At 43.3% G+C, this 24,293-nt stretch overlaps 1 protein-coding gene across 1 annotated transcript in view; it reads left to right on the top strand.

Annotated features, from left to right (window-relative positions):
* ANTXR2 (ANTXR cell adhesion molecule 2) overlaps positions 1–24,293 on the top strand; it is a 108,526-nt gene that overhangs the window by 40,641 nt on the left and 43,592 nt on the right. The window contains exons 11-12 of the mRNA XM_065685549.1: positions 17,859–17,937; positions 21,742–21,837. Of these exons, the coding sequence (XP_065541621.1) occupies positions 17,859–17,937; positions 21,742–21,837 (175 nt within the window). The remainder of the gene's footprint in view (positions 1–17,858; positions 17,938–21,741; positions 21,838–24,293) is intronic.

The raw sequence follows: 24,293 nt of genomic DNA, 5'->3' as shown, positions 1-24,293 counted from the left end.
ATTATCACTGTAAAATTTTGGATTTTCTGATGCCTACCGAAAAACCCCAATTTGATCTTGTACAGATACTCATCTAAACAAAGCAAGAAAGGTGAGGTCTAAGCAAGGTGGGGAATTGTTAAAAGTGCAACAGGCAAAGAATTAACATTGTTCTTAAAATGGTTCAGAGAACTAGAGAAGTTTATTTTTTAATGCAACTGCAGGGTTACTGGCCAGCTTCCACCTTCATCCATCCACCTTCACCTTCCACCTCTACTTGAATTCATACAGTATACATTGATCAGCTCATACACTGAAGTGAGCCTTTCCGCCTCGGTCCAACAAGGTATACAAGCTTCTCAACATGAAACACATTGACTAAGCTATCCAAGCAGCTGTACAGAAAGTTGGTGATGTGTTTCAAATGACCAGCAAACATCGGGTCAAGTGGGATCACTCATTTAAGTATCACATGTTTTCCGTCTCTCACCTGAGTGATATTCTGACCCAACTGCAGTGAATGGCACTTGACTACCTGAGGGGTGCCCTGGGACAAAATTGGGCAGTGTCTTCCTCCTTGGACTTGCAAACGTAAGGACTAATAAAGCCAAAAAAGAAAAACCCAAACTTAAGCTCTCAGTTAGTTGAATTTGGAGCAGATTGTGTGTAGAGATGGTACAGTCTGCATGACTGCTTTTTAATGACCTGATTTGCCCTCTATTCAAATCATGTTGGCTTCAGCTTGCATATATTCTTTCTTACATCCTGTCCAACATGAACAGCTGCTGGCACTTAAAGAGCAAAGATTAAATAAGAATTACTTTTTGTGTGGTAGAAAGGAAGATTACTATGCTTGTATTCCCAAATTCTGAGTTGGCTCCAGTTTTCAAAGTATCTGACTTCAAGCTCCAGCACACAGTTCACTTGAAACAAAGCACGCAACAGCACATGACTTAACCTGTTAGCCAGCATCATACTGGGTTTTTTTAATGTATTGGTAGTAGTAAGAGTTCCTGGCAATAGCACAAGTTTAGTAGTCACTTTAAATGCTCTTTCTACCCCACATTCATAAAGGGAAAAATCAACCTTATTGGGCAAGCCCTATGAGAATCTGAACATAACTGGAAAATCAATAGCTCAGACTCTTGCAAGTGTAAGAAAACTAAGGATTTTTGTCCTAGAAAGAAAACATAATGGGAAGTGATCTCTAGGACTAAGCACATAGCTTTATGTTTGGAAGCTGCACATGCTTCCTGGAGGTATGTTTTTATTTGGCTATTAACTAGATTTCTCACAGGAGGAGCCTATGTCGTTAAAGTCTTTGTTCTTCTGTTGACAACAGTTGCTTGGCTTGTTTACAGCTGCTTGGCTTGTTTGGCACTCGATTGTGAATGGGATGGCAGCTCAGAGGGAATGCAGAACCACCACCAGCATTTTGTGGTTTCTGCACTGTTACTTCTCAGGTCTTTAGATAGTAATTTTTTGCTGTTGTTGCTTCTGGTTTATAATTTATTTTCTTTTGATCCTGTCTTTACAGCATTGCTATTATCCCTTAGACCTTTGGGATAAAAAGGTGAGGGAAGAAACAAGTAACCTCCTCCTTAATTTATGTGGCACCACCAGGCTTTAAGTAACCTATTTCAAGAATTAGCTTAACACCTATTGCATGCACGTCTTCCTCTTAAGAAGTTTCTCAGCTTCTCTACAAATGAAAAGAATTTTTTTTCTTTTCTTAGGTTCTGTTTCACTTGCAGAAAATCAGTTGGTTTTTTTCCAAGCAACAAGTCAGTCCTGTAATGTTCAGTAATGCTGTCTGGTTGTTGATGTTTGACTGTTCGCATCACCTGCCCTCTGTCTACTTTTGTTTGAGCTAGTGCTAAACCAAGCTCCACTTCTTGTGGCTTGTAATTCTGGGCAGTTGGAGAAGCAGACTTGTAAACCCAGTTTCACGGGTTCTGACAAAGTAACTTAAAACCAGTTCAAAACAGCACAAGGAGAGTCTATATAAAACATACTCAACTGCAGTTTACAGGATGCACCAAATAGTTCTTGCTCACTACTTCAGGGGCTTTGAACTTTCTTCACAGCAGCTATGCAGGCAAAAGCTAAGACAAGCTGAAAGCCCAGGAATTCACACCCAAACTATCACTGGCACTCTTGCACTAGGTTTCTGCCTCCCTGGGAAACAATCTCTCAGTAGGAAGAGAAAGCACACACCTCATGTTTAGTTCTAGGTGCTTTGAGTGAAAAGATGTTTCTGTGACAGTGGTGCATGAGTCTTGCTTTCCAGTTTCAAAGTGTCGTTTTTACTAATACCAGCACCAGATTTAAGAGGAAGATCATGAACCCATGAAAGAAGATGGATGGATTGTGGGTTCTATCCTGCAGATTACCTCATTTGGTTTCTAGATAGCTGCTCCCATTCAAGAGCAGCTGAAAGGTGTTCTACAAAATGGCTGTCAAGGTAGGCTTCTAACAAAGCACCTCAACTATTCCTTCCTGGTCCCCGCTAGCCCAAAGATAGAACATATTATGACTTTGCTCCATCCACTGCTTTTTGTGACATGAAGCTGGGAGCCAGAAACTTAAAAATCACCTTTACATTTCATCTCTTGGGGAACAAGAGCATGTGACATTGGCCAGCAGTGTTTGCAAGTTCATGATGCAAGCAGAAGGCCATGCAAGCGTGGTCATATTCAGGGATACTACAGTACATGCAGAAGCAATGAAGCCATCCTTTTTCAAGTTCAACTTCAAGGAATAACTTTTTCCACTGTTAATTCCCTTGTTTTTGCCAACACCTGTAGGTCCTTACGGTCTTCCTGCTTCCTCCCATGTGCTAGTGTACTTGCAGTATTAGGAAGCACATAGTGAAGGCAGTTACCTGGAGCACTGCTGTTTTCATTAGCGCAGTGATTGGATTTCTTATCTGTTTTTTTCCTGCAGCTTCTTTGTGGGATCTCTATTTTTTCCCCTCCTTTTTCCTGCAGTTGTTAATGACTCTAAAGTAGTAAAAGCAGTGTTAAAGAAGTAATGCTTTGTAAGGTGACTGATACTTAGTATGTTTGCCCACTTAACTAATGGATAATAATTCTAACCCATTAAGTAGCTAGTTAGTACCTGTTTCGAATAAACACATCTGGTCCTGCCATGAGTGAAAGTTCTGCCTGCGTGTGAGTGACAGATGTGATGTTTCCCCAGTGCTCTCCTTTAAATAATTAACCGCACACAGGTGAAGTAGGCTTAGCCAGCCAGCCTCCAAGGCAGTCTCATGGCTGTGGACATGAGCCTCATCTTGTTAGTCTGCTCCAGCTATTGCATTCCCTGGTCTTTCCCATTTCATAAGCTACATGCAGCTTTAAGAAACACACTTTTAAAGAACTTTGGGCTCTCTGCTTCTGATCTGAAAGGCGGCAGCAGCAGCAGTAATAGTATGTCTTGCCATCCAGGGGGCAAATAGTTGTGAATTCACCAGCCTTGCAGACTGATCTTTCTTAGCAAAGGGCATTTGTGACAGTGCCACCCCACTGTGTAGTTACTTGGAGCTGGTGGGCTAAGTTTGGAAACAACGTTCTTCTGACGGAAATAATCATCTCAGGGCAGCCTACTTCTTTATGTAGTCCAGAGCTTCTTTGGCTGGAACAGCTGGCAGTTCTTACCCATTTCAGAAGTGAGAAAAGCTAATATTAGTTACATGCAGAAGAGAGCATTCTTCCCAGCTGTGCTGTCATTTTGATTTCTTCAGATTTTATCTTTTTGGGATGGGGCTATTTAAAGGGTTTTTCCCACCTCCCCAGGCAGAGGAAGGGATTATGTCACTAAACAGCAGGATATTTTGCAATAGGCTGATTTGCACAAATGTCAGTTCTTAAAACATGAGACTTGAGTTCTTCCTTACCAGAGGGCAAGGTAAGATTTATACCTATTTCTGAGGGTCCATGAACCCTAGTTGTTGCATGCCTATCCCTTAGTGGTTAACATGCAGCTGCCATTAGCTCTAGTGATACGGCCTCAGTCTGTGACCTTTGTTTTGTAAGGCATCAACAATAGCACAGCTGCCCCTGCATAACTGAAATCTCAAACCTGCAATTTGGCACGAGGAACAAAACAAATTGGATAAATATACATAAACACATTGTGAAGGAAGGGAAAACAGAACAGAATGAACGTGAGCATCATCCTACAACTTGTTTGATAGGGATGATTTAAGTAGGCATATGGTATAGTTAAATGTGCTTTTGAAAACATTGGCCCGATTCTTCAAGCAAATATGAAATAAATAACTAAATAGAAAGTGAGCTGATAGAGTATCATTAGTTCTGTCAAAGGAGGCATGCGAGTGCCTTTGGAAATGTGTGCCAGTGGGGGCTGGGCGTGAACGATAACCAGATTTACATTCCCACACAAAAAGTGTCATTTACTTATTGTTAAGATGACACAGTTGTACTTCTTTCTAACGCTGCAAGCATTAAAAAACCAAGCATGCAATGAGCTAATATTTAGAGGTAAGCCAGCACCAGTTTTCAGATCTGATGAATTCAGCATTGGCATAGCAGACCAGCACAGCGCTATACTACCTCTCACACACCTATTTCCACCCAGCAGTCACACTGCCTACAACACACGTATTCCAGAACTCAGAATCACTGCTGTGCTCATCCTACATTGAGACCTTTTAATACTGTGGTAGTTAGTAACTCAGTAGCAATTGTAAGATAAATTTAGCCTTTGTCTCTCTGCATTTCTTTTACCCCATGGAAAGAAAAATACAAAGTGGATAAGCTAAGAAACACTTAATGCTTTACTGCAAAAGAAGTCTAAACAGAAATAAAGGATGCTTTTCACAGGCTGGATTAGGCTTAGTGTCTGTTATAAATATTAACTTCTGAAAATATTTTAGAAATACATTTAGTTTGACACAATTAGATTATAATGGGAACTATTCACAGATGGAAACACCCTCAATGAATTGTATAGGCTAACTGGCTCCTTAGACATATGGATCTGATGTTAAGATCAGTAGTAATTTCTAATGCAGTCCTTCACGTTCCTCAACAGGGCACAAAGTGTTCCCAGAGCATTAAGAAAGAGTGTGTGAGCAGAACTAAGTGCTTAATATTATGCAGTGGACATAGTATCCAGAGCTGAATTAATAGACTAATTTAACATAATGATGACATTTCATACCCTGTTACTGCAGGTTCCTGTGATTCCATGAGATTGAGCTAACACACTGCAGGCTCCCAGTTCTTTCAGATTCAGTGGCACTTCCTCACATTGAAGCACTCAGGTATCACTGCACTGTTGTCTGTTTGCTGTGGAAAGCAGATATAGGCAGTGTGTTGAATACTCTGCTGGGAAAGCTAGATAGTTCTGAGGTAACAAGAGGGGATCCTGAGAAAACTATAGTTTGCATTTATGTCATTGCTAAGCTACACCAAGAAGGAGACAGGGAGCAGTTTGCACTAACTCTTTACCAAAGCCCCAAAATCTCTGACCATTTATTGTAACTGCACATTAACAACTGTCCCCAGTACAGTTCCCATAATCTCGAATAAACTGGTTCCTGTGTGACCTTTGGCACAGTGGAACCACACTGCATATTTGGCAGGCAAGTTTGTAAACCTGCTCCAGGGAAATTCGTTGTGTTCTTCATGCAGCTGGGGCTTTTGGTATAGGAAAAGCAACAAACCCAGAAGCATGGACTTGAAATGCCTTACTGCGTGGCTTTGTGTGGCCTCCTCCTGCTCCATAGATGTATTCCTAGATGCAGAGAGTCACATTTGTAGTCCTGGATAGTTTGTTAACTGATAACAGGGGAAAGGATACTCTGTGATTTGGTGGTGAGAATTTGTGGGTAAAGATTCTGTACTGTAGTGACAGGACAATGGGTAACAGGTTTAAACTTAAACAGGGAAAGTTCAGGTTAGATCTAAGGAAGAAGTTCTTTACTGTGAAGGTGGTGAGGCACTGACACCAGTTGGCCAAAGAAGTGGTGAATGCTCCATCCCTGGCAGTGTTCAAGGCCAGGTTGGACAGAGCCTTGGGTGACATGGTCTAGTGTGAGGTGTCCCTGCCCATGGCAGGGGGCTGGAACTGAATGATCTGAAGGTTCTTTCCAACCCAAACCATTCTGTGATTCTGTGTTTCTATAAGGTTAGCTGTATCCCTAGCAAATAATGGCCAACAATTTCAGACTTAGGCTGGTCAAATGTAACCCCTGTGTCCATACAGTGAGACTAAAGCAGACCCCACTGAGATAACATTAGAGTCCTGCAGCCATCTCTCCTACCCTGTACCTGATCCTACCCTGTATCCCTGGTGTGCTACTACCCCTGCTTTTCAGCCTTCATGCAGGGAATGAGGGGTGGAATGACAGAACCTCCCTCAGTCTACCTCAGAGGTGAGGTGGGTATTGTTTGGCAACTAAGTTTTTTTGTTCGACATCTAAACCACAAGATACTTGCACTGAATGACACGTTGTCATGGTTTAAACCCAGTCAGCCACACAGTTTCTACTCCCCTCCCCCCTCTTTCTTTCCTTCCCCCCTGGCCCCCAGCTCCCACGGGGATGGGGAGGAGAATTGAAAGAATGTAGCTCCCACGGGTTGAGATAAGAACAGTCCAGTAACTGAGGTATAACACAAACCACTACTGCTGCCATCAATAATAATAATGATAAGGGAAATAACAAGGGAAGAGAATACGATACCACCTGCTGAAATGAGCCCGACTGAGAAGAGAGTTCCCTTCTGGGTCCCTCCCAGTTACCTCCCTGGGCATGACGTGCTGTGGTATGGAAATACCTCTTTGGCCAGTTTGGGTCAGGTGTCCTGTCCCTGCTTCCTCCCGGCCTCCCCTCCTCCCTGGCAGAGCATGAGACTCACCAAGTCCTTGGTCAGAGTAAACATCAGTATTATCAGCTCTGTTCCCAGGCTGAAAGTCAAAACACAGCGCTGCACCAGCTACTAAGAAGGAGAAAAATTGACTGCTACTGCTAAACCCGGGACACACGTCCAGCTGTATTTGCTCCTGCTGTGAACAAGGGTGAATATTTCTGCCTTAAAAAACCTGAACATGATATTTGTCATTCACAGCATGTTCCAGTTTCGCTGGCCTTCCAGTAACCATCAAAACAAAGCACGGCCATGGTGGCACCCCTTTGTACTGCCAGGCTGTTTTGTAGGGGATAGTAAATTACACAGGGGTGAAGTGATAGGCATGCAAATAATTACACTTAGATTGGTAGTTCTGCCAAACCCCTTTCCCACCCATTCCTGCTTTTCCAGTGTGTGATTTCGGTTGACATGCAGATGTATGCAAACACAGAGGAGCATTCTTTATGTATAGATACATTTAGAACACATACACTTACTTCTGCTTTCCAGTATTAACTGTGTAGTATACCTATATATTAATTTATGGAGACAGTTTTTTAAGGGAAAGCATCCTTTTAAATATATAGTTGTATTTTCTTCCTTCCTACTATGTGCAGCGTTTTAGCTATTTTAATGCTGGCACTCAATTCTGAAATACCTTTGTCACCAGAATTTTAGTAACTTTTTGAGCAGTTGCCAGTTTAATTTTCAGTGCTTGAAAATTGGAGGTAAATTATTTATTACTTCCAGCAAATGCCTTTCACAATTTTATTTTTTCATCTTTTTTAATGGCTCATAAAATGGCAGCCTTTCATTGGGTACTCATAAAGTAAGGAGCAAATGAATACTTTGCTAATAGGTTACTGTGGATTGAAATGTCAGCTGTATTTCACAGGGTGTGAAATTCTTTGGACCAGAGCTGGAGTTACATATGGCCTTGGATCATGGTCCTCTTTTGTAACAATACAGCAGCAGTGGGCATAAAGGAAAGAAAGAATTGCAATTGTTTGGTCTTCTCAAGTCACATTTTTTGGTAAATTATTTGGTAGAATGGCCAGTGGGCAGTGGCTGATGTAGTTTAAAGTTGCAAGACTCTTGTGGTTAACTTTGGTCATAAATAGGAACATCTTTTTAAAGTTTTTTTTTTGTCAGACTAAGTTTTCCAGGATTGATTCCCATCCAAGAAGTGATATTTCACAGACAGCATTTAGGAAAATCTCTTCCACATAGAGCAAGGGCTATTAACTGTAAATAAAACCCACGGTTTTTGCTGTGACAATGAAATAGCTTTAAAAGTTAAGACCACTGGAAGATTGCACATTAGACCTGCGGTACATAAAAATCAAGAGAGTGCGTGAGTAGCTGCACAGCGTGTTAATTACACATGCTTGTTAGCTCTATTTGCCATCTCTTTGATTACCCTTTACTCAAGTGCTATGTTAGCAGTGATCAGAAGGTAGGAACGAGCATCCTGGCTAAAAGCTTTAAAGAGCTGCTGGATGTGGGTACTGCTGTGTTCTGGAGGAGCAATGTGGAGGGCTGCCCTTGCCTTTCCTTGGAGGCTTGTTCCCACAGCTGTGTTTTTCAAGTCAGACACAGAGAAGCTGGTTGACTCCTTGTGTTCTGGAGTGTAACTGCAAGAAGGCCTGAACTGGCCTCGGGTATTAGAACCTCTGGGTTTGCTTCCCCTTCTTGTGTGCACAGGATGGGAACACCACACTGTGACCCATCTAGCATGTGTCAGGCAGCAGAGGTGAGGTGTTAGCTGAGCACTGAAGGGTGTCTTCCTGGGTTGCTACAGCAACATCAACATTTATATTTCCAGATTATTTGTGTGTTTTATCTGGGGTTGACTTGAGGAGATACTCTTCTTGCAGCTTGCAAAAGCTTGACATTTGGTTTTGTTCTGTGCAGATATGAAATTGGTATCACTCTAACCCTCCCTTGCAAAATAGGGTTGTGTCAGAATGTCTGTTGTACCTTAGGGACAGTCTGCCCTTCTGTGTATAGTTGTGCCTTTTATGTCACCAGGTTCTATGAAACGGTGCCCAGCAAGGGTTCAAACATGGGCCTCACATGGGCAGCTAGTGCCTGTGGAGATATTTCTGAAGCATTTCTGATCCACTTCACCAGGAAGACTGAAGGTACAGTCTTATGACTGGCTGACCAAAACCCGTGCTGCTCCTTCCCTCATGAGTTTAAGCCTATAATGAAAAATGGCTGCAGCCTCATAAGCCTTTAAATGGTTTTCCTCCAGTCTATAGAGGAAAGGGTCCCCAAGATTTCCAAGCATTAGCTGTGACATGGGCTGGTTCAGCTGTTGGCTGATTTGAGCTTTTCTGCTGGAACCCAGCACTTGTGAAATACAGACAGTCACCAGTGGAAAATGAAGGTGCACAAAATATAGAATCACTGCTGGATGTTATTTTATTTTCAAAATATTTGGGGTTTATGCAAGAGTGCTGACTAAAAGCCTCACACATGTAGACAGTTAGTAAATGATAGATGTATTTATGTAGATGTCTTTCTTGTGGATGTTTGTGAATGAACGAGTGGAAGAAATAGGACACCTAGTTTTTGGAACTCCAGATTCAAAGGGGTAGTGTTTCTATGAATTAGCAGCACACATAGCCCATCAAACAGGTGGATGCTAAAGAAATGAAAAAACGTGTTTCTTATCCCCTACAGACATGACAGTTTCAGGAAAGGAGTGATTTTGTATGTTGACAGCTTCATCCTTTTGAGGATGAGGTAGTTATCTGTCTGAGCTCACTTCTGTGGCTTCTAGAACTGAGTGAGTATGATCAGCTCCTAGGAAATAGCTCATCCCTGCAGCAGTGTATCAGCATTGAAGCTGATAGGGAAACTGGTTGTTCTCTATCTGCTCTGATAGCTGATGTGCTTGCTCAGTGAGCCTGTTGCTTGGGATATTTGTCAGCCTGACAGCTAAAGGTCTGCAGAATGCAAAGCTCCACAGCGGTGAGGTGGCAGGTGGCACTAGGGACTGGAAAACTGCAGGATCCAATGAGCAATGGGCCTGCTTCTCATTCAGACACTTGTGGTGTCGGTGCCCTTTTCTGGGTATGGCCAGAATGGTGTACAGAGGTGTTGCTGTGAATGAGTATCAGATCTGTAGACTGCACTGGAAGAGCCCAGAGGGGGACAGGAGCTTGCTCCATGGCACCTCCTAAAAATATGGGTACACTCCCCATTTTAGTGACCATCTCAAGAACTGGCCTTCCAGAACCAGCCTGAGCAGACTTCATGGTAATCACAGAATCACGGAACAGTTTGGGTTAGAAAGGACCTTAAGATCATCCAGTTCCAAACCCCTGCCGTGGGCAGAGATGCCTCACACTAAGCCATGTCGCCCAAGGCTCTGTCCAGTATGGCCATGAACACTGCCAGAGATGGAGCATTTACCACTTCTTTGGGCAACCTGTGCCAGTGCCTCACCACCCTCACAGTAAAGACCTTCCTTAGATCTAACTTCAGCTTCCCCTGTTTCATTTTAAACCCATCACCCCTTGTCCTGTGCTAGAGTCCCTGATGAAAAGTCCCTCTCCAGCATCCCTCTAGGCCTCCTTCAGATACTGGAAGGCTGCTCTGAGGTCTCCACGCAGCTGCTTCTCTTCTCCAGGCTGAACAGCCCCAATTTTCTTAGCCTCTCTTCATATGGGAGGTGCTCCAGGCTCTGATCATCCTCATGGCCTCCTCTGGACTTGCTCCAATAGCTCCTTCTTATGTTGAAGACATCAGAACTGCACACAGTACTCCCAGAGGGGTGTCACAAGAGCAGATGCCACCTGGAGTACTGTTCAGTTAATGGCAAGTTTTTTCCTGGTCAGTTGTGCTGGACTGAGATTTCTGTGGCATCTGTTTTCACCAACTCATGCACTCTAAAAGCAATTGTTTATTTGTCATGTGCCTGGTGCCTGATTGTGGCTGTGTTCTGACACTTAAGTAAAAGAGCTGAGTTGTGTCCCAGGGACTACGCCTGCTAAGCACACCACCGCTCTAGGACTGGGGCAGGTCACATAAGAGAATAGATTACGGACATCCCTACGCCCTTTTCTCCTAAATCCAAGGGAAAATACTTAGATAAGTGAATGGAGCTGGAACGCAGCACTCAGGCTTGGACAGCACATCACCCAAGCAAATATTTTTGCTGGGGCTGGAATTAAAAGCTGCTTTTTCTAGTAGAAGACAGAAGTCTTCTGGAATGTTTCATCCATATGTGTTTCAGGTTCCCATTTTGCTCAATTTGCTAGCAAAGACCATCTAAAAAGATAGTTTCTTTTCATAATAACTAAGTTGGACAGATGTTGCATGTTGCAGCCAGGACTCATCGAGCTCACAGTGGCAAATAGACTTAAGTCTGGTAGCTACAGAATGCTGCTAGAAAAAGCCTCATTCAGCTGTTCCACACAAAGGCAAGAGAGAACTGCCCCTAAAAATTGAAGAAAATAATACGTATTGCAGCAGGAGAATGTAGTTTGGTGCACAACACAGGGAAAGTAGAATTAAAAAGGGTGACTTTTTCTTCAAGTTTTAATGCATAAGAGGGAAACGGTGTGAGAAGTTTAGCAGGGTTGACTGTTAAGGCTTGAAAGCTGGGCTTTTTCTGAGGAAGTCAAGAAAGTCCAACACCTAAGTCACAGGTCCAGGAATTCTCAAGGTACGCAGTCTCACACACTGAAGCAGTTAGTGTGCAATGCAGTACTTCAGCGAGTTAGAACGCCCACCTCCAGATTAAGCCATGGTGGCATATAGATTTTTGCTGACAAACCAGTCAAGGTGTGGGGGACATCCAGGAGGGGATGAGAAGCATTGCTGCAAAAAAGGGGAGTTTGTTTCCTAAAAGCTGTATGTGTATGTGGGAAGAGGGTATGTGGAAACCTGCTTCTATGAGTATCTATTTGAAATAATTTCCATTATCATTCTAGTGGACTTAGCAGGTTTGTTTTTTTTCTTTTGTTTTTTTTTTTTTTTAGGGTTTGCTATACAGGAAAATGAAACATAAACATGAATTAAACATGAAATTAATCATCAGGGACTGTAGTCATAGGACAAGGGGTGATGGGTTTAAATTGAAACAGGGGAAGTTCAGGTTAAATGTAAGTAAGAAGTTCTTTACTGTGAGGGTGGTGAGGCACAGGCACAGGCTGCCCAAAGAAGTGGTGAATGCTCCACCTCTGGCAGTGTTCAAGGCCAGGCTGGACAGAGCCTTGGGTGACATGATCTAGTGTGAGGTGTCCCTGCCCATGGAAAGCAGTTGGAACTAGATCATCTTAAGGATCTTTCCAACCCAAACCATTCTATGATTCTATGAGTAGCATTTAGGGATACTGGTAGCATAGTGAGAACAGGCCTCAACAGCCATTTACTTCTCTTCTGATCTCTCAGATGTGTTTTGTTCCCTAGTAGCTCAGATGAAAAACGTGCGATGCCGAGTAAATGACATTTCAGATAGTTCCTGCTATTGCTGGCAGCAGCACTCAGCCACTGATGCACCCTCCCTTTCAATCACATAGGTTTGGGACTAGTAATGGCACATCGTGCAGATCAGCAAACTGCTGGAGGGTAAAAAACCTGGTGAACGATGCTAGAAGATATTGCTGACTGACAAGAACACACATGGGTCAGAGGCAAGGTTGATATTGCCAGGCAGCAAAAAGGATTTGCTTGGATAGCAGAAAAAAATCCCATGGGAGATCGAGGATTCACATTCATTTCTTATTTTTGTTTTTTATATGACATGGGGAAAAAGCAAGCATCTGAATGTGTTTTGGAAATTCGGCCTCAGTAGCTGGCAGCAACTCTAGTCAGATGTTACTGGCCAAATCTAGCAGTTCTTCACTGCTGCAAAGGCACAATTATTTTTTTCTTTCAGTGTGAGTTTCGTCCAACAATAGACTACAGAAATAGTTCCAACAAAAGGTAAAAGAGCTGAGGAAAAGCCTACAATGTATTTAGACACAGTTAAAATAGGATTGGAGATCAAGTCAAGCAGAGGGTATATAAAGAACTAAGTTCTTAAAGAATGTGACATGTTAATTTAAAAATCAAAATTGGGTGGTGGACTGTGTGGATTTAGAGCAGTTGGAAGGGTTCTTCCCATGCTAGCAGGCTCTGAACTGTCAATGTCATCCCAGCTATGGCACACACCATTACTTCAGAAAGTTCAAAGTAGAAGGGCTGAACAGCTTTTATGTTCAGGAAACTTGGAGCACTGTGTGCAGTTCTGATGTCTTCAACAGAAGAAGGGCGTGGTGCTATTGGAACAAGTCCAGAGGAGGCCATGAGGATGATCAGGGGCTGCAGCACCTCCTTTATGAAGAGAGGCTGAGAAAATTGGGGCTGTTCAGCCTGGAGAAGAGAAGCTGTGTGGAGACCTCAGAGCAGCCTTCCAGTATCTGAAGGAGGCCTAGAAGGATGCTGGAGAGAGACTCATCAGGGACTGTAGCGATAGGACAAGGGGTGATGGGTTTAAACTGAAACGGGGAGTTCAGGTTAGATATAAGGAAGAGGTTCTTTACTGTGAGGGTGGTGAGGCACTGGTACAGGTTACCCAAAGAAGTGGTAAATGCTCCACCCCTGGCAGTGTTCAAAGCCAGGCTGGGCAGAGCCTTGGGCGACATGGTTTAGTGTTGAGGCACCTCTGCCCATAGCAGGGGTTTGGAACTGGATGATCTTAAGGTCCTTTCCAACCCAGACCATTCTGTAATTCTATGATTCTATGAAATGTGTGACTGCAGTGAATGCCCTTGCTCAGGAGTAACCGCTCTTGGAACTTTGTGCACAGCCTGTGGGATGTTTCTCTGAGTCTTGCTTTAAAAAAAAACAAGGCTAACAGGGGACAAGAAAACATTTAAGAGATTAATCTTTCCTCTCTAAATTTGTGTTTAACTGAAAAGTTGCTATCTAAAAATATTTGTGTGTGTTGTGGATTCCTCAGTATTTATGGGCTGAATTCAGTTACTCCCTTTCTTCTGGAGTCATGCAATGATTCTGTGCTTGAGTTACACCCAGTCATAGGTGATGCAGTGCTTTTACCTGGGTGCAGGAGGATGTGACCCCAGGCCAGCAGAGTGAGTCACATCAGTGTAACTGGGCTGTAGGTTAGCGACTTGGATGCTTGGTGTGATATGCTTATGGTGCACAGATCTCCAGAAGGCTAAAGAGTTTAAATGCACACATTTCCTCAGGGACACTTGAGAATGTGCTGTGTTTCAACAGCACAGCGTGTGCTTAAGTCCCTGATCCAGAAACGGTGCAGCATAGGATCCTCCTGCACTGCAATCAGGAGGGTTCTTCAGCCAAAGTCAAGCAAAGTTGTTGTGCTTAAATTTCCCACAGCACTTCTCATTGAAGTGGCAAAGCAAAACATGGGAAAAAGCATCAAGTGTAAAAAAAAAAAAAATCAACAAAAGTTTGGGTATAGTTCGGATGAGGAGCAAGTGGAATGTCTGTGGGTACGAATCAAGGGGCAGACTGGCACGGGTGATACAGTTGTGGGGGTCTATTACAGACCTCCTGATCAGCACGAAGGAGTTGATGAGGCTTTCTACAGGCAACTGGAAGTAGCCTCGCGACTACATGCCTTAGTCGTCGTGGGGGACTTTAATTACCCCGATATTTGCTGGAAGACTCACACAGCCAGTCATTCACAGTCTAGGAGGTTCCTCGAGTGCATTGATGATAATTTCTTAATGCAAATGGTGGACGTACCAACTAGGGGAGCAGCGCTGCTAGATTTAGTACTCGCCAACAAGGAGGGTTTGGTCGAAGTGGTGACGGTCAATGGCAGCCTTGGCTGCAGTGACCATGAGATGGTGGAGTTTAGGATCCTGTGTGGGAGGAATAGAATACCTAGCAAAGCCACAGTTCTGGATTTCCGAAGGGCCAACTTTGGCCTCTTCAGTCAACTGCTAAGGGAAGTCTCATGGGAAAGTGTACTAGGCGGTAAAGGGGCTCAAGATAGTTGGTTAGCATTCAAGGACCGCTTCTTCCAAGCTCAGGATCGGAGCGTCCCAATGAGTAGGAAGTCAAGTAAGGGATCTAGGAGACCGGCGTGGTTAAACAAGGAGCTGCTGGGCAAACTCAAGTGGAAAAGGAGAATCTATGGATTATGGAAGGAGGGGCTGGCCGCTTGGGAGGAATATAGGACAGTTGTTAGAGGATGTAGGGAGGCAATTAGGACAGCTAAGGCCTCCTTGGAACTCAATCTTGCTAGTCGGGTTAAAGACAATAGAAAGGGCTTCTTCAAATGCATAGCAAATAAAACTAACACAAGAGGCAATATAGGCCCACTGCTGAACGAGGTGGGTACCCTGGAGACAGAGGATATAAAGAAGGCAGAGGTGCTGAATGTCTTCTTTGCCTCTGTCTTTACTCCTGCAGACTCTCCCCGAGGGCCCCGGATTTCTATAGCCCCAGAAGGAGTCAGGACAAAGGAGGAGTTTGCTTTGGTAGATGAGGATTGGGTTAGGGATCAGCTATGCAAACTGGACATCTGTAAATCGATGGGTCCGGATGGAATGCACCCACGGGTGCTGAGGGAGCTGGCGGAGGTCATTGCTAGGCCACTTTCCATCATCTTTGGTAAGTCGTGGGAAATGGGCGAGGTGCCTGAGGATTGGCGGATGGCAAAGGTCACACCAATCTATAAGAAGGGCAAGAAGGAGGACCCGGGTAATTATAGACCGGTCAGCCTTACCTCCATCCCTGGAAAGATGATGGAACAACTTATTCTTGACTCCATCACTAGGCATATCAAGGATGAGGGGGTCATTAAGAACAGCCAACATGGTTTTATGAGGGGGAAGTCATGTATGACCAAACTTATAGCCTTCTATGAGGAAGTGACTAGGTGGAGGGATGATGGTAGAGCGGTAGATGTGGTTTTTCTTGATTTCAGTAGGGCATTTGATACTGTCTCCCACAGCATCCTCATAGATAAGCTGAGGAAGTGTGGGCTTGACGATCAAGTAGTGAGGTGGATCGAGAACTGGTTGAAAGGAAGAAGGCAGAGAGTTGTGGTCAATGGCGCAGAATCTAGCTGGAGGTCTGTGACTAGTGGAGTTCCTCAGGGGTCGGTGCTGGGACCGGTGCTGTTTAATATTTTCATCAATGACCTGGATGAGGGAACTGAGTGCACCCTCAGCAAGTTTGCTGATGACACAAAACTGGGAGGAGTGGCTGACACACCAGAGGACTGTGCTGCCATTCAGCGAGACCTGGACAGGCTGGAGAGTTGGGCGGGGAGAAACTTGATGAAATTTAACAAGGGCAAGTGTAGAGTCTTGCATCTGGGGAAGAACAACCCCATGTACCAGTACAGGTTGGGGGTTGACCTGCTGGAAAGTAGTGAAGGGGAAAGGGACCTGGGGGTCCTGGTGGATAGGAGGATGACCATGAGCCAGCAATGTGCTCTTGCGGCCAAGAAGGCAAATGGCATCTTAGGGTGCATTAGAAAGGGAGTGGTTAGTAGGTCAAGAGAGGTTCTCCTCCCCCTCTACTCAGCCTTGGTGAGGCCGCATCTGGAATATTGCGTCCAGTTCTGGGCCCCTCTGTTCAAGAAGGACAGGGAATTGCTTGAAGGAGTCCAGCGCAGAGCCACAAAGATGATTAAGGGAGTGGAACATCTCCCTTATGAGGAGAGGCTGAGGGAGCTGGGTCTCTTTAGCTTGCAAAAGAGGAGACTGAGGGGTGACCTCATCAATGTTTACAAATATGTGAAGGGTAGGTGTCAGGATGATGGAGCTAGGCTTTTTTCAGTGATATCCAGTGATAGGACAAGGGGCAATGGGTGTAAACTGGAACATAGGAAGTTCCACGTTAACATCAGGAAGAACTTCTTTACTGTAAGAGTGACAGAGCACTGGAACAGGCTGCCCAGGGGGGTTGTGGAGTCTCCTACACTGGAGATATTCAAGGCCCGCCTGGACAAGTTCCTGTGTGATGTACTGTAGGTTACCCTGCTCTTGCAGGGGGGTTGGACTAGATGATCTTTTTAGGTCCCTTCCAACCCTTGGGATTCTGTGATTCTGTGATTCTGTGATTTAGTGTGGTGGAAGGGAACTGAATAAATTTTTTATCTGTTCTGATTCACTTATTCCAACAATAGTTAGAAATAAATGAGAGTTATTCTTTCTGTTAGATCAATTATTCATAACACAGATCATTTAAAAATGAGTTTAGCGGATTCAACTTGCTTCATTTTTACTAAAACTGAAAAAAGAAATTAGCCAAATTAGTTAAAATAGCTTTGAACTCCATATTGACAAAAGCAGTTGTGCCAGAATAAAAATTCATGACATATAAGAATGGTATAAATGATTAATCATGTTATTAGTTCATGGATATCTATATTTTTATTTAATTACATCTATGCATAATATAAACTGTCTGAATCTTGGGAATCCAAGCCAGAGAAGCTGAAGAGTCGTCTTATGTTTAACATGCACCATGTGTTGTTTTCTTCTAAGGTTAATTTGTAAAATGTAAACCACATACTATTTGTAAGCAGTGTTTGAGTGCTATTTATAGAAAGTCTTGACCATTTATAATTATCCGACATTTTTATCCATAATGTCTGCTATGACTAAAGAGTTGCTGATTGAACAGACAGAACAGTGTTATTTTTACAGCTGAACTTCATTTGATTTGACGTAAAACTTTTCAGAGTATTTTATGCCCCATAAAGTAGTAAAGGGTTTTTCTGTACTCTGATAGCTGTCTATCAAGCAGACTATTTCCCAATAGGATTCACCACAGTACCCAAAAGTGGTTTCTGAATGCCCCAAAGTCCAACCCTGTAGCAGCCAAGTCACTCCTGACATCGAGAGCAGCTCAGATCCCTGACTCCCATTTTCCTCTCTTGGAAAATGTTCTTTCTTGAACACAGTCTGTATGGACAAGTGCCTCTGTAGCATATATGTGTTGTTACTGACTGCTTTATGGCTGCTGATTCTTTGTTTTCTCTTTCTTTCTTCACAGAACTCTGGAAGTGTTGGTGAGTTTGAGTGAAGGGCAATCTTTCATGTCCAGCTCATTAACAATCACAGCTTCAGAGTGTGTAAGTAAGCAGATAACATCAGTCTAAAATCCTGAAATCCAGTTTCTCTTTTGGCTTTACCATTGCACAACCTCTCAGTGCAGAGAACCTCAGCGCATGGCAAGTCCTGGTGGACATCTGGAGCACCCAGCTACAAATACACCTGTGCAGACACATACAGAATAGACAGAATCTGTTGATACCTAAGTTCTTAATGTGTAGTGCTCACATATATGTATGTCCTAAGATGCTTTCTCTGTATTTTGACACACACTTGGAATCTATTTTATAACATACAACAAAGGGTTTTCAGCTGGTTAAGTTCTCTGATGAAGAGTGTGTGTATGTGGGGGTTACAGACAAGATTTTTTCCTGCAGTTATATAAAACAATTGCCTTAACTCTTCCCATTAAGGTGGAAAACAGATTTATTTTAGGAAGATCGTTTTTTGCAGGACCCTATGTAAGTGAAGCGTTGCTATACGTATCGTATGAGACTCCCTTATAACACACAAAAGCTGTGTCTCATGTGGCAGGCTTGGAGTTTTACCTTTGCTTTCTGATGTAGGCTCTAAGGGTTTCTCCTCTCACTGGTGTTGCATGTGTTTTGCTAGCTGCTTCAGGGGTTGCTGATTTAGACCATCTGCAGAACTCTTTAAGTAGAGGAAAAGCCCTGGAACTCTCCTCTCCCAGGGTACTTCAGCTGGCTCTGCCCGTGAGATCCAAGTAGTGTCTGTGTGTTTGTGGTCTGGGCAGGGCTTGTATTTTTCTGGAGCTTGGGAATTATATTTTGCTAAATATATTACAACAAATGACTTTAGCACAATGTGCAGCTGAGGCTTTCAAAATATTGGGAAGCTTCCATGCCATCAGAGACTTGCTCACTGTAACAGTAATCATTTGGTAAGAGCCAGGTGTGAGACAGTCACTTGGGGTCCAATTTCAGCACAGTCCCATTCCAACACGCTGTGGGATCAGTGGAAGCAGGCTGAAGCTGAGTAGACAGGACCTTCAGACTTCAGCCTGGTAGTGAAGATGGTTGTAATCCTATGGGAGGATACTAATGCCATGTAACTTTACATACCTGACTTTGCTACCCAGATATGGAGCGCAGGCTCTCAACCCTGTTAATTAGAGGAGATAGTCTTTGTCAAAGCACAGGCTGTAGCACTTAAGTTAAGCCTAGGGTTAAGGTAGTGTGAACATCTGGCTGTTTTTTCATAGGCTTAGAAGTTAACAACAGCTTCTAGGGTAAACGACATACTTCGCAGTCAGTGACTTTCCTAACGTAATATATCCAATTTCTTATCTCACATTCCCACTGTCCATTAATTTCCTGTGTCTTCTGTATTATGTAGGCAAGAGAGGTGAAATGTTTGCAGTTTGACACTAGGCTACTACATAGGGCTGGAGGTTTGGAAAGCATGCTGCGCATGGATACCCTGTTTCTTGACATTTGTCTCATTTAATAAGTGACTTGACTGCAGTTTTTCTGTCAGGCACAGAACATACAGAACAGTACCTGCTGCTCATCAGCATATATTCTTCCAATAGTATTTGGTCACAGAATCATAAAATCAAAGATTGGTTTGGATTGTAAATGCACCTTAAGATCATCCAGTTCCAAACTCCTGCTATGGGCTGGGACACCTCACACTAGACCATTTTGCCCAAGGCTCTGTCCAGCCTGGCCTTGAACACTGCCAGAGGTGGAGCATTTACCACTTCTTTGGGCAACCTGTTCCAGTGCTTTACCACCCTCACAGTAAAGAGCCTCTTCCTTATATCTAACCTGATGTTTCCCTGTTTCAGTTTAAACCCATCACCCCTTGTCCTTGTCGCTACAGTCCCAAATAAAGAGTTCCTCTCCAGCATCCTTTTAGACCCCCTTCAGATACTGGAAGGCTGCTCTGAGATTGCCAACTTATTGCTCATAGGTAATTAACCTAAGAGAAAAAATGATATTTTTCTCCTGTTCATTCAAAACCTAAATACTTTTGTAACTGTAGAGATCAGAGTCATGTCAGTTCAGCCCTTCAGTTGCAGGAAGAAAGCCTGAATGAATTGAGAGCTGAAGAAACACATATTACCCCATCACATTTCTCTGTTTAAAGGCTTTATCATTCAGAAGCATTTCAATCTTACCCCAAGACATGCTGAAGCAGCCTCTCGGCATGGTAATGTAAGGCCAGTACAGTCACAGGAGGATGCTGGAAACTAGCAGAGGGCTGCTTTTATCTTAGTCCATGTCCAGTCTGTCTCTGTGCCCCCTTAAAAATGGCTAAGATTTCACAGACAGGTAAAAACAAAGCATCGATGCAAAGCATCATACGGCACTGCTGAGTCTTCCCTTTGCTGTACTCTCTGAGTCAGAAGTTTTCACTAACAGGAAAGAGTGCAGATGTGCATTGACAAAAAAAAATTGTTGTACTTGTGTTCACCCTCTATTTTTTTCGTTGCCTTTCATACATGTTGCAGCAAAGACGGCTCCACACAAGGAGAGCTGCTGTTTCCATAGTAGCAGATGGGCAACTTCAAAAAATGGGTCATTGCTGGAATTGTTCCACTAATTCTGATAGCTGAGCAGCTGATGGCTGGTTGGTGTAGATGAGTTATAAGTTATAGCCTCCCCTAACAAACACACGGTGCTGCAGTGAAAACAAACAAAAGATACGTGGCATCTAGGCACCGTGGCACACATCCCACCTTCTTCTCGTAAACATGTATGCCTCACGGCACCTACATGTACTTACTTTAGAATCACAGAATCCTAGACTGGTTTGGGTTGCATAGGAACTTAAAATCATCCAGTTCAAACTCCCTGCCACAGGCAAGTACACCTTCCACTGGACCAGGTTGCTCCAGGCCTTGTTGAAGCTGACTTTGAACACTACCAGGGATAGAACATTGACAACTTCTTTGGGCAGCCTGTTCTAAACTTGGAACAAAGCTCAGTTTCACCTTCCATTTGTAATGGTGTATCTCCGGTACAACCTCTTTCATTTTGACAGAAACTCACACTGTATACCAGCCTTAGTGACTTCATTTTCTATCACAAGTTTTCTTTGAAAAGGAAAATTCAAAAATTACTGAGAAGAAAGCTTAAAATTCTCTTAGTTTAAAATAATTAGCTTCCTTTCATTTTTCCCCACCTGAAGTCTAAACAACTTCTCTTTTCCCAAGGCCACTGTTGCACTGTTTTCTGAGTGTTGTACTAAACCAGCACAGCAGCAGTAAACACCAAGTGTAAGAATAAAAACACCTACAGGATGTGGTTTTGAGGTGGTGGGAGATGGGCTGCTCATTTCTTTACTAAAAGCACTATTGCTGGAAGCAGTAACACTTGGTCAGAAAATCTCAGGATGGTGGGTTCAGGTTCAAACAGCACTACTACAGATATTCAGTGTGCTATATGTAGAATCATACAATGGTTTGGGTTGGACAGGACCTTAAGATAAGGGAAGCGTCACACTAGACCATGTCACCCATATGCAGTGTGAATGCCCCGGGTGTGTGGGCAATAAGCATAAAAGCCTTATATATGTATTGTTAGGAGAGATTCCTTAAAATTCCATCCACCAATCCATACAGACCTGTGTTGTCACAGAAAGAAGAGGAGGGTATCTCTCATCACAGACTCAGGAGGAGACTTACTTTGTGTCCAACTCATTTCTTAGCAGTCAGTGTACACTTTGTTTTGTTCAAGTTGGGCCTTACTCATTTGGGATTTGTATCATTCGGTAAGAAGCTGTTTTGGAGTGAGTGGGAATACCGGCAGCAGTTGTTTGCAACATCCACTGACACTGTCTTTCTGTTTTCTTCGCAGTCTAGTGGAGTAGCAGCGCTTGTTGCTGTTCTTGTGTTGCTACTTTTAGTGGCACTCGCTCTGCTCTGGTGGTTCTGGCCCCTCTGCTGCAAAGTGGTAAGTAAAGACTGTTGGAAATTGTCAATGCATGTCTGACTCATGATGGTAACTCATCGAGAAACTCAGGCTGGGAAACACAGACACCATGGGAAACAGGTTAATTAACAGGAGAGCTACATGTGACATATGCTGTCTATTGAGGGAGTTTTCTGTCATTAGCCATACACACTAAATGGAAGAAGAGACCAACTTCAATGCTGAGGGCTGCACTCTTAGCAGTGCTTCTGGCTTTCTGAGATCTGCACACAGGGAAACCAGCACCAGCATGCTGCTTTGATGCTCATTGGCTTTCTATTGAGTGAGCGCATGTTCTATTTCTGTAAAAGTCTTTCATAAAAACCTTTTATTATTTGGAAGTTGTTTGCCATAGTGGTATGCAGATGTTACCCTGAAATCAAGGATATTTTAGAAGTACTAGCACTAAAATTGGTACTTGTAGTCCATTAAGGGCTCTCAAGTCCCTTATTGTCTTAATAATCCTTTGCATACATTGCATCTCTCTTCATCAGAGTGCATGTTTATTATTCATCCAGTTCAATGACCATGCTGAGGACTTGGGGGATGGAGATTGCTTGCAGGGTGTTACTGCACTTCTTGTCTTGTCTCGGGCTTGTCCTGGGGACAGCAGAAGAATCTGTTTCTGATTCTCACCTGACCATGCTGAAACCCTTGGGTGCAGTCTGTCAGACCTCAGGCTATCCTAGGGCAAGAAGTCCTCAACTCCCATCTGCATCCTCATGGTCTGGGGTTTCTGTGTCCTCTGTGAACTCATCTCTAATAAAAAGACTCTCTTCTGTCTCATTCTTCAAAGTACAGCCCCGTCACATATCTCAGGAGTTTGTCTGTTAGCTATTTTACTTCAACTTTGTTTTCTATCACGAGTCTTCTGTAGAAAAGGGAAATTCAAAATCACTAAGAAGAAAGCTTCCAATTTTCTTAGTTTAAAATAATTAGGTAACCTTAACTCACACTTCTTAGTTTCTACACTTTCCATCTGTAGAAAGCAGCTACAACTAGGCTAGTTTGCCAGAGCTCTCAGTACAACTTACCTCACCTTAGTAGGGGTTGTCACTAGCTGAATATGACTGTCAGAACATAATCCACGTGTCTCCAATTTATGTTAGCTCAGAATCAGTCTTTTGCAGCTGGAAGTGCAATTGATCACACCATACTCAGTTGTGCATGCAGTTTTCATCGTCTGCCAAGTAGATGTTTGAGGGTGTTTTTCAGCATCAAGTTTACACATGCAGTGAAAAAAATCCAAATGCTCTTCATATTGGTCAGTGTTCAGAAGTCAGTGCTTGTCAGTGGTCAGTTCTCATGCTGTAGTACAACTTCATGTACTGGGCATTTTCCTTTCATTACAGTAAGAAGTGACTGCAGTATCTCATCCTCTTGAGAGAGGGAATTCTCTTCCCAGTGGTGACTCTGTAATGACAATCAGTAAGGTGCTTTCTGGATTTTTTTGATGTTCAAGCCCTACATTAAAAAAAAGAGGTCAGATCTATAGTTCTACAGGGTTAATTTCCAGTCCTTTTGGTAGTTATGCTAGTGTAATACATTAAAATGTTAGCTGCACCAGCCTGTGCCTGTTAAAAGTGAAAGGAGTTCAGTTTACATTACAGGTCTACATCAGCACATGTGCAGAGCTCTGGAGGGTTATCTCAGGTAGGACCCAATTCATGGGAAGAGATGCCCTTTATAACCAGTTACAGAGTGAAGATTCTACATTGGGTGCCAAGGATGTACTGTGACATTAAGGCAGGGTTCTTTCTGGGCTGATCTCTTGTGTGGAGCTACATCTCCACAAAGCAGCACTGAGCTGTGAGAAAACATCCCTTGGTTCTCACTCATCTTGGGTTTAAGTCTGTTCCTTCCTGATGCTTACTTTAAGGAATGGTAACTTACCTGAGTATCTTTTCTGGATATAGTGTTTGATACAGGAGTAATTGGCTATTTCTGGGGACGTCTTGATGATTGGTAAATTATTACTGAGAAGCAGCCTGACTTCTCTGGGCCCAATAAAGCCACAGCACTTTGAATGTTACTGCCCTCTGTTGTCTTCCCCCCACCTCCTATGGATATCACTTGTTTCTTTGAAAAGGAAAGGTAATTTTAGACTCACTGCTACAGCAATACTGAGTTCCAAACCCATATATTCTTGCACTGAACTGACTCTTTTCCTTTTTTTGTGTTTTGATGTCTGTTTCCTCCAACCATTATACTATGCCTCCATTCTTCTCCCTCTCTCCTGCACCTGAGGTTCTCACACTACATGTTACTGCCAATTCTGGCTATGCAGCTTTGGGCTTTGATAATGGTGTCCTTGATGAGAGGCAGCAGGTCAGGGACAGGCAAGACCTTCTCTGACTCTGCTTCCCTGGCAGAGTGCAGCATCTGGTTTTGTGGGACAAAAAATAGGAGCAAAGGAGAAAGCAGCAGCCCTCAAGCCT

This window comes from Lathamus discolor, chromosome 1, assembly GCF_037157495.1.
Source record: "Lathamus discolor isolate bLatDis1 chromosome 1, bLatDis1.hap1, whole genome shotgun sequence".
Classification (NCBI taxonomy): domain Eukaryota; kingdom Metazoa; phylum Chordata; class Aves; order Psittaciformes; family Psittacidae; genus Lathamus; species Lathamus discolor.
The sequence above is the reverse complement of the archived record's forward strand: the minus strand, read 5'-3'. Positions and strand labels throughout refer to the sequence as shown.